We start from the raw sequence: 9,781 nt of genomic DNA on the forward strand, positions 1-9,781 counted from the left end.
ATTGTCCATAATTAAAAGTATAGTGAAGTATAATAAAAGGAATAAGAAGTGTAAAAAAAAAGTTAAAAATTTGTGGTTATGAGTTAGACTGAAATTGGCTAAAAATATGGAACACAGAATTGTGTGATTATTTTATAATTTATGCTTCATAAACAGTCAAACCACACCGGGTCAATTTTGACCCGGGAGGACAACAGGTGTGACTATTTGCTGCAATTAAAAAAAATTACATTGTTTCAAAACACTATCCTGACTAAACTTTGACATATACCAGTCTGTGATAATACATCAACTTATGTGCCTCAGAACATAACTATATTCAAAATAGTTCAGTATTTCTGCTTTTTTTTAACTCAAAAATGACGTATAATTTTATGTAAATGAGGACTATTATACCATATAATACAAAAATGAATGTAAAATTTGTGGTAATTGGTTGGAAATAAGTTGACTAAAAAGGTGCAACACAGAAATGTGTGATCATTTTATGCTTCATGCTTTATAAACAGTCAAACCACACCGGGTCAATTTTGACCCGGGAGGACAACAGGTGTGACTATTTGCTGCCATTAAAATATTTTACATTATTTCAAAACAGTGTCCTGACTAAACTTTGACATATGCCAGTCTGTGATAATACATCAATTTATGTGCCTCAAATCATAACCATAGTCAAAATAATCAGAATTTCTGCTGTTTTTTTTTATCAAAAATGAAGCGTAATTTTTTATAAATTACATCTATTATATCAAACATTACAAAAATAAGTGTAAAATATATGTTGATGTGTTGGAAACAAGTTGACTAAAAAGGTTCAACACAGAATTTGATGATTATTTTATACTTCATGCTTTACAAGCAGTCAAACCAGACCGGGTCAATTTTGACCCGGGAAGACAAAAGGTGCATAGTAAATGGGAAGACAATACGAGGGTTAAGCTCTGATAGAAAAATAATTTCACAAAGATATCAACTACATTTATACGAAAACAATTTTTGTGCCACCATTTTGGATTTCATAGTGCGTTTGTGATCGTTTTGTTTTTATTTTTTAAAGTGAGAGTGATAATCACAGACAAATGATTTCTTTGAATAAAACCTCAGATGGTAGCTTGTAATGAGGCTTACCCTATAACTGCGTTTTAACAGTAGGTTTAAACATTACTTCCGATGGTTACCACGGGCAACGCATGTGGAAAACTCGCCTCCACCAATCAGAGAACGAGATATTGCAAACCAGCCAATCGGGGGGACGTTGTTTGTCGATTCCAAGAAGCGTCCTCTCCACAGACAAAAGTCGAGATTTATCTCGGAAGACATGTAACCTCGCACGGTAATAATGAAGTACCGCTTTAGAGCATCGTATAGGCTTGTGTCTTCGTTGCTCAAAAACACCGTCTGAATGTTGTTGTAACGTCTCGAAAGAATGAAAACCAGGGAATCGCCGCCGCCAGTTCATGTCCATCTACCGGAGACCACACCAGTAACGTTACATGTTCATATGAGGAGGAGTCCCAGCAACACCCCACAGGTTGTTGAACTACCACTTACACTATTAAAATGGAAAAACAATCTGACGTTTTCAGAGATTACTTTTTGAACACTGATGTATGCATGGCGATCAAAGTTTGATTTACAGTTGTCCATTATTTTGTATTTTGTGGCTAATGTGCGAAAACAATCACCTGCCTGATTTCACCTGTACTGATTTGTTTGTTTCCATACAGGACCTTTTAATTTTTCCCTTTTAGCATCCTTTTTTTTTTTTAAATAGAGTTTGCACTATGTATGTTTTACTGTAGTTTTTTAAATAGACTTCTTAAATAGGAGGATGTGGATGCTGCAATAAGTCTTATGTGTTATATCTGTGAAATCCCAACATTTTCTGCAGAATAGGACAAACGATGCCCAGGTGGTGAGAAATGGAGGGAGGCCAAAGGTGCGAACCCCGTGGATTCCTCCAGGAAGACTGTCCTGTCGAAGAGATGTGGGCTCATACAAGTGTCAGGTTTGTTTACATTGTCTGTCACTATAATGTTTTCAACCAGAGCTGATAAATACACTGGCAAATTAATACAACTGGGAACAGGAAGTGTTATTCTGGTAGGGATTTGCTTCCCTAACAGGACAAAAAGGTTTGCACTGCGTCCTGAATGTGGAATGGAAAATGCTTGGAAGGTAGTTAGGCAGTACTAAAAACTCAAAATACTTATACTTCAATATCTATCAAATATTTCAGCTCCTGTTGGATTGCAGAATTCATGGGAGATATTTATTGTTTACGTTACAGCCCTGTTGTACAAGTTCAACCTTTGTGTGTGTGTGTTCACTGAATGTGTGTCTTGTTTGTTTGTGTCTTATGAATAGAGAAGCAGACTGCAGCATCAGTCGGAAAGTGGAAGCGGACATCAGCATGATGCAGAGGAGCAGGGCGAGGAGCTGGCGGCAGTATCGAAAAACCTCAGCATCCTACTCAGAGAGCAAGAAAGCACTCGTGGTTTGAAGAAGTAAGAGCCTGTTCAGCAGCTGTAAAATTACAAAGCTTTGTATGAATGTCTCACAGTACAAGGACACCCACCCTAACACAAAGTGTTTCCACTTGTGAGCATTTATCTTCTGTTGGTGGACACTGTAACTATTCAAATGGAGACAATGAGACATCCCAGATAGTTTTGGGCCACATCAGGTTTTTTTTTTTTTTTTTTGTAGTTGTTGTGTTAGGATAAATTATTGTATTGATAGTTGTCAAATATAGACCAGAAAACAACACAGAAACCAGAAAGGGTCATGACAAATACTTGTGTGATGACGGCTGTGTAAGCACTCTGGTATTTCAGTAAAACTTTTTTCCCTTCTTACTTACAGGTCAGATTCTAGGGGTCAACACAGAGAGACAGACGTGCTCCTGAGGGCACTCGTAGAAGCAGAAATTGACGGTGTAGCCGTAGCGAATCAGCTGACAGCCCTGAAGGAAACTGTCGATGGTCTTTCTAAGGTAAACTTGCCACCAAATCATCATTTTGAGTGCACAGTTGGTTGGGAGTAAGAAGGGTAAATGCAGAATGAATGAATGGAGGGGCACTTACTTTGTTGTACCTGACGTGTTTTTATTTTATTATTTCCTTTTTTAGGACAAGCGGCTTTCAAAATTGCATGCAGCCTCACTGGGACGGCAGCAAGAGTTGTTGTTAGAGAAGATAGAGATGTTTGACCACACAAATCACAGCCTTCGAGAGCTCCTCAGAGAGTGGAGTGAATATGAGGTACAGGAGGCAGAAGAACACTCAAAGAGAGCAAACGTCAACATGCAATAATTCTCTTCTGACTGTTATTTGAATGCTCTGTTGCTGTATCCACAGAGAGAATCACTGATGTGGTCGGAACAGAAAGTTGCCTTAAAGAAGAGAATGGCTGATAGTGAAGCAGAGAACATTGTGAGTAATTATTACCTGGTCACATGTAGTGCTCAGTCATTATCATCAGCCTCCAGGGTGCTGAGGAGATTTACCTCGCTTTTCTTCTTCTCTCACAGCGACTTTTGGCCAAACTCACCAACAAGGAGAAGGAGGCGTCTAAGCTTGCTGAGCATTTGGACTTTGAAAAGGTTTGAAGGACTACTCTGGTTCACTTACATAATAATAAAGTCATAGCTTGGTAGAAAAAGGTTGGTTTCACTCACTCAGACATACACAACTTTGTGGCTCACAAACACAAACCCCCTGTCACCCTCTGCTCCCCTCGGTTATGGCAGGACAACGCAAAGACGACGGCGGAGCTTTCAAGAATCCTGCAGTCAACCCGCGACCATCTGGAGTCTGAGCTGAACAGAACAGAAGCTGAAAAGGCCCATCTTGCTGCTCAGATTCAGGTCTGAAATTCACTAAAAGAGACTTGTGCTGTCAGGTGTGGACCAGCTGTTTTCATCTGACACACACTGACAGTGAAACGGGTGCTACTGTTGGCTATTGTGGAGAACAGCTGCTGCAGTCAGCTTGGTGTCCCTGGTCATAATGTTCATGGAAATGTCTCAAAACTGCTCCCGCTGCATTATCCACAGCTTGTTTACAACACAGTTAATTAAACTACTTCTGTTACTTCTTTGCGGCTCAGCAGCTCTTCTGGAAGTAGCACGTTAAGCAATCTATGGGTGAAGTGATGACTGTAGGGAACCTTCAACCCTTCAGAGAATGTGTTTCTTAAAATATATGTTATTCTCCTAGTCTGTGAAAATATGACTACTTGGTCTGTCAGGATCTAAAAAAGTGGTGATGATGCAGACCCACCCATCATTTTCAGACTTATAAAGGTCCATCTTATGCTTCACACTGAACGTGTGAATATCTCTTTCCTTTCACTGTGTGTGGCGCAGAGGATGCAGCAGAGCCACGAGGAGCAGCAGGAGGAGCTGCAGGCTCTGCAGGAGGAGCTGCAGACTCTGAGGCAGAGGCGACAGGAGGAGAAGGAGGAGCTGGGGCGGCAGGACCAGGAGACGCTGGCCCTGCTGACCGAGCAGGCAGAGCGGACCGAAGAGTCCGCCAGACAGCTCGCGGTAAAACTGCAGGAGAAGGTCAGTATTCAGAAGCAGCACAATGTCTGAAAATCACAGAGCGTCACAGCTGAGACGTTAGTTGAGTAGTGGGCAGAGACAGATCCTGTAACTTGGTGGTACACAAAGCATGAAAAAATAACAACAACTTGCCCTTCTACAAACAAAGTCCCGGTTGCTTTTGATGAGCCACAGACCTCTCTGTGGCTTATTCTACATGCAAATGAGTTTCCTCACTGGCAGCGGTGTCTTGTCTGATTGCACGGTTTTATGCAAATCAGGTTCAGAGGCGGTTCAGCCAGCCTCTGTGTTCAGTAAGCTGTATTCCAGTGAAACACACAAACACCAGTTTCTGAGGCAAGGACAGGCTAATGTAGCCTCTTTTCACTAACCACAGAACACAGTGGTAAGTAGTGGTAATGGACATTTTCTCACTTGTTGAGTTTGTTTGACTTTACTGTGAATCCTTTCTTGCACCTCCTTCCTCCTTTAGACAGGAGTCGAAGCAAAATTTCCTAAAACACAAACATATTCTGTGTTTGTGCTGTGAAATAACTCAAGAGGCTGAAGTATGAACAATAATGATAAAAAACATGTGTATTTTGTTTAAGGAATCCCAGCTGGCTCAAGCTCTGTCCACCTCCAGTGACTGGTGCCTCCGCCACTCTAAAGAGGCAGCTGCGAAAGGACAGCTGGAGGAGGAGATCTCTGCTCTCAAATTGTGAGTGCACATTTTCAAACGAGACACACATTTAGTTTGTCGCCGGGAAACGTCATGATGTGCACAGCAGTAGGACCCAAAAAATTAGATTTCGTGATAGAATTTTTCTGGAATTATACTATATATCTGCACCTCATGTGGAGCAGATAGGGCTTTAAGTGACACTCCTCTGGCAACAAAAATAGAACTGGTCTATAATAATGTCACAAATTATTACTTGAACATTTGAATAATCAAAATAATATTGTAAAAAAATCTCCTCCACATAGATCTAAAAATACGGCTCCAAAAACTAATACGATTCCACACTGAATGTACAGCACATTTGTTACTGTGGACATTTGTCTTCAGTTGTTGTGTTACTTTGATTAAATTGGACATTCTTGAAATTTCTAAAATGTCGTAGTATTTTTTATGGTGTATTAAAGACAGAGAGTTAGCCCTAAATTCCAGCGGCTGCTAGAACCGTTCTGGACAATGATTACGATCCCACCAGAAGCGGGTCTCTGCTCTGCTCCATGGAGGATACATGGCTGGTCTATTATATATCATAACATAAGCTTTGCGTACCTGCTTCCGTCACAGTCAGGTGACCGAGCTGAACTCTCGGCTTCATTCAGTGGAGGAGAGGAGTCGCACGGAGAGGGAGGAGCTCAGGGATCAGCTTCATCAACTCAACGCTGAAAACACCTCCGCCAAGCTGGACAACCAAAGACTCAAGGTACCTTCAGAAGAATTCACAGCCTCTTCTTCTAATCAGTTTCAAAAATCATACGGATTTAATACATGAAAATGTGGGTATTTATGGAGGAGTGTTCTCTATGTGACGATAGCTGAGTGTTCATGAATCATCATCATGCAAATAGTTTGTTTTTTTTAACAGCTGTTGACAGAAAATAATCCTGCCCCTAACTCATGTTTGACAGCTGCTGTTTCATCATTTCTGGCATTTATTCTAAACACATTGTATTTAGGGTCAGTTGACCTCATCTGAGGAGAAGCTCCGAGGTCTGCAGTCTGAAGCCCGTCAGCTGAAATCATCGATCAAAAAGCATGAAAACTTGGTAGAGAAATACAAGAAGAAGGTACAGTCACACTCGAACCTGCAAACAGATGATGAGTAACTTAGAGCACATGACCAAGTTTGTGGCTTTCTAAATGAGCAGATAAATGAGAAAATATATTTTCTGTGATGAGGTTGAACTGTTGAATCTGGAAAGGCACGACTTCCTCATGGAAACACTTCAGAAAGTGTTCACATTTACTGTGTTGACCGTGTTGTAGTGACATGTTACTTCTCTGTGCAGGTTCAGCAGGCTCGTTTGGAGTCGGAGGAGTACCGCCTGAAGCTGGAGATGACACAGAAGGAGGCACAGGAGGTGAAGGTGAGCCTGGAGAGGGAGAAGGAGCAGGTTAGGAGGGAGCTGCTGGGCCGGCTCAGAGAGCTCGAGACACTGCCCGCCAGGCTGAGGAGGACCGAGCAGCAGCTCAGGGACGTACGACAGGAGGCTGACGTCCACGAGAGGAGGAACGTGGAGCACAACTCAGCTCTCTCTGAAGTCAGACACAAGGTACCTAATTTAACCCATATGATAATAAGAGAGATGTCTCGACTGCAGATTCAACTAAAATGTTGCAGCGATGGCTACAGATATAGATTTTAGTTTAGTTTTAAAATTCATGCTGCAGATTTTGCGTTAAATCTCAAAGTAGTTAGAGTAGTTTTTCAGAGGAAGAGAAATTAATTTAAAAAGTTGCATTTTACTGTCTTCTTCTGTTGCTACTTCTGTTGTAAGAAACAGCCTCACAAGAAACCTCATTTTTGACTGAAGAGCTATTGGCTATAAGAATGCACAGTGAATTTCTTCTTTCTTCTGTGTTTTGGGGTATTTTGCCTTCATTTGAAAGCAGACAGTGGAGACACAAAGACATGTGGTATGACTCAAACCGGGGACGTTGCTGTTATACAGCTGGTGATTCAGACCCCAAGGCCACCAGGACGCCCCATGGAGGTGGATTTCTGTCGTGGCCATTTATCATGACACTGTGTTCCTCTGCAGGTGGAACAGCAAGGCACTCAGCTGGAGACGTTTCAGCAGAGGAACCTGCTGCTACAGGAGGAGAACAACGCTCTCAAAGAGAAAATTCACAACATGGAGAGGTACAGACACTTGCAGAACTATCATGCTGAAAATTGAAATGCGCACTTTTAAGATAAAAGCATCACATGCACACAGTTTTTGCAGAACTCCCAGAACACCCAAGTTTCCGAACTGCAACCGTTGATTTCTGTGCTGTTTGTTGTAGGAGGCTGGAGGACGTGAAGTTAGAAAACAATGGGATGTCTCAGGCTCTCTCCTCAAAGGAAGCTTCTGTCCAGTCCCTTCAACAGCAGCTGGAGGAGAAGACCCGAGAGTGCAGCGTCCTGTCCAGACAGCTACAACAAACTTTGGACGACGCACAGAGACAGGTATGAAACTTCATACAGCAGTCACTTCTTTCACCTGTCTGTCAGTGTCCACAGACTCTGAGGATTTGCCCCTCCTTCTTTTTTACTTCCAAGCTTCGTGTATTTTTTTCAGTTCTGTCAAAACCCTGAAAGTGGGCTTTTTTGACGATTGGATCTTGTAAAGGTGTTGCTCTCTGAAGCGAGTTGGAATGTTGTGGAAGTGAAAATTAGGATACCTCAAAGACAAAAAACGGTGCAGGCTGTAAATTAAAAATGTTTTAGTGTTTCATACTGTACCACAAAAGGTCACCAATTTTTGTGTTTTGGTGGACTGCAATAATCTGACTTCTGATGTAGTTCTATCTGAGCTGGTATTAAATTATTTGCAAAATTCATTTCAAGAAATACAGCTCAAAGTGCCAACCCAGAGGGCCACAACACTCCAATCGTATACATGTACATTTTGTTCTTTTTTAGGTTTTCACTGGAATATTGCTGTCCATGTAAACATAGTGAGGAGAACTTTACCTCAGCATTTTTTTTTCGTTTGGGCCTGCAGGTGGACAACAGCATGCAGAAGGTTTTGGCCAAAGAGAGAGCGTCTCAGTCTAAAGTCTTGGACTTGCAGAGTCAGCTGAGCAGAGCCAAAACAGAGCAGAGTCAGCTACAGCGAAGCAAGGAGGAGGTACGTCACTCTGCCCCTCCTCAAAACATTAATCAACTACTGTACTTAAGAGCACTTTTGAGGTACTTTACTTTTCATGTTCATGCTGCTTTATACTTCTACTCTACTACATTTCAGGGGGAAATGTTGTACTTTTTTTTTACTTCACTACATTTATCTGACAACTGTAGTTACTTTTTAGTTCAAGGATTTTACATGTAAAACATATGATCAGTTTAAAAAATGTGATGCATTATTTTAGATTACACTCCACTACAGTATATTAAATAGATAGAATTAACTCTACCTTGATGACATTAGAATTGTGCTTACATAAATGCATCAATAATGATATTCCAATATATATAGAATATACTGTATAGTACACTCTGAGTGGGATCATTTTGCCGATGGAGTACTTTTACTTTTGAATGTTTTCGAATGCAGAACCTTTTCTTGTAAAAGGACAAGTGGTTTGAGAAAGGAATGATGTTCATGTTGGACATAGGACTGGAGGTTGACATGCTTGAAATGCTGTGCACTGTGACAATAAGTGAAAAATCAAAGTTAAAAAATGTTTCTGTTTTCCTTCAGATGCAGCGTCGTTTCCAGAATCAGCTGCAGAACATGAAGGACAGACTGGAGCAGTCAGACTCAACGAACCGCAGTCTGCAGAACTATGTTCATTTTCTCAAAACTTCATATGGAAACGTGTTTGGTGACTCTTTGCTTGCAAGCTGACTGCAAAATTCTCCAAACTGACCAGCATTCATCCATTCCTAAAGCATTGTAGTAGACCTAAATGACACTGACTACTACTGTTGACTTGAGTGTTTTATATACTGTATTAAATTTATACAACTTTTTTGGAATAAAGTGCTCATATTTTATTTGCTTGAAATTATTTTTTATTCTTTTGAATAAATTACTTTCTGCACAATTCTTTATTGTGATGAAAATTCTTTTGAAAATCTTCCACCTTTCAGTCACTGTATGTGAATTTGAAAACTTTTTTACTTTTGAGCAAATGTATGCATTTTGTTCAGTCAGAAACCCACTTTTAATTCCCCCCAAATTCATATTTAACAGAAGGCTTCTCTTCAGAAAAACTGAAGCCCCATATTTCATTTCTGTTTTAATTAGAAATGCCATATATATGTCAACTATGAAGAGATGAACTAAACATAATATTTTCATCGTACTTATGCCAAACCCCATTTTCCCCCGTACCCCCATATTCTTACACATCCGCAATAATAACAATCATGTAACACAAAAATTATGACATTGTATGCATTGCTCTGGTCTTTTCCTTAATTCTGCATATATTTGGTGCAACAAAATCTTGCTTAATTTACATTTGTAATTTTTAATTGAGTTGTCAGGACAAGTGTGGAGCAA

The 9,781-nt window shown here is 40.6% G+C and overlaps 1 protein-coding gene across 1 annotated transcript; it reads left to right on the plus strand.

Moving 5' to 3' along the window:
* Nucleotides 1–1,214: 1,214 nt before the first annotated feature.
* LOC121607014 (outer dense fiber protein 2-like) lies at nt 1,215–9,256 on the plus strand. Its single transcript, XM_041937665.1, has 17 exons — nt 1,215–1,531; nt 1,892–2,008; nt 2,368–2,507; nt 2,866–2,995; nt 3,132–3,263; nt 3,360–3,434; nt 3,533–3,604; nt 3,752–3,868; nt 4,370–4,567; nt 5,158–5,267; nt 5,853–5,988; nt 6,242–6,352; nt 6,575–6,838; nt 7,328–7,428; nt 7,575–7,737; nt 8,276–8,401; nt 8,975–9,256. Exons 1-17 carry the CDS (start codon nt 1,427–1,429, stop codon nt 9,119–9,121), a joined length of 2,244 nt encoding a protein of 747 aa, XP_041793599.1. The 5' UTR covers nt 1,215–1,426; the 3' UTR covers nt 9,122–9,256.
* The last annotated feature ends 525 nt before the right edge of the window (nt 9,257–9,781 follow it).

Source organism: Chelmon rostratus, chromosome 5 (genome assembly GCF_017976325.1).
Source record: "Chelmon rostratus isolate fCheRos1 chromosome 5, fCheRos1.pri, whole genome shotgun sequence".
Classification (NCBI taxonomy): Eukaryota; Metazoa; Chordata; class Actinopteri; order Chaetodontiformes; family Chaetodontidae; genus Chelmon; species Chelmon rostratus.

Excerpts from the sequence above, each read along its gene's own strand:
- LOC121607014 (XM_041937665.1), top strand. The coding sequence starts at position 1,427 with ATGAAAACCAGGGAATCGCCGCCGCCAGTTCATGTCCATCTACCGGAG. Across the intron at positions 1,532-1,891 it reads GTCCCAGCAACACCCCACAG|AATAGGACAAACGATGCCCA; the intron begins GTTGTTGAACTA and ends CATTTTCTGCAG. Across the intron at positions 3,605-3,751 it reads AGCATTTGGACTTTGAAAAG|GACAACGCAAAGACGACGGC; the intron begins GTTTGAAGGACT and ends CGGTTATGGCAG.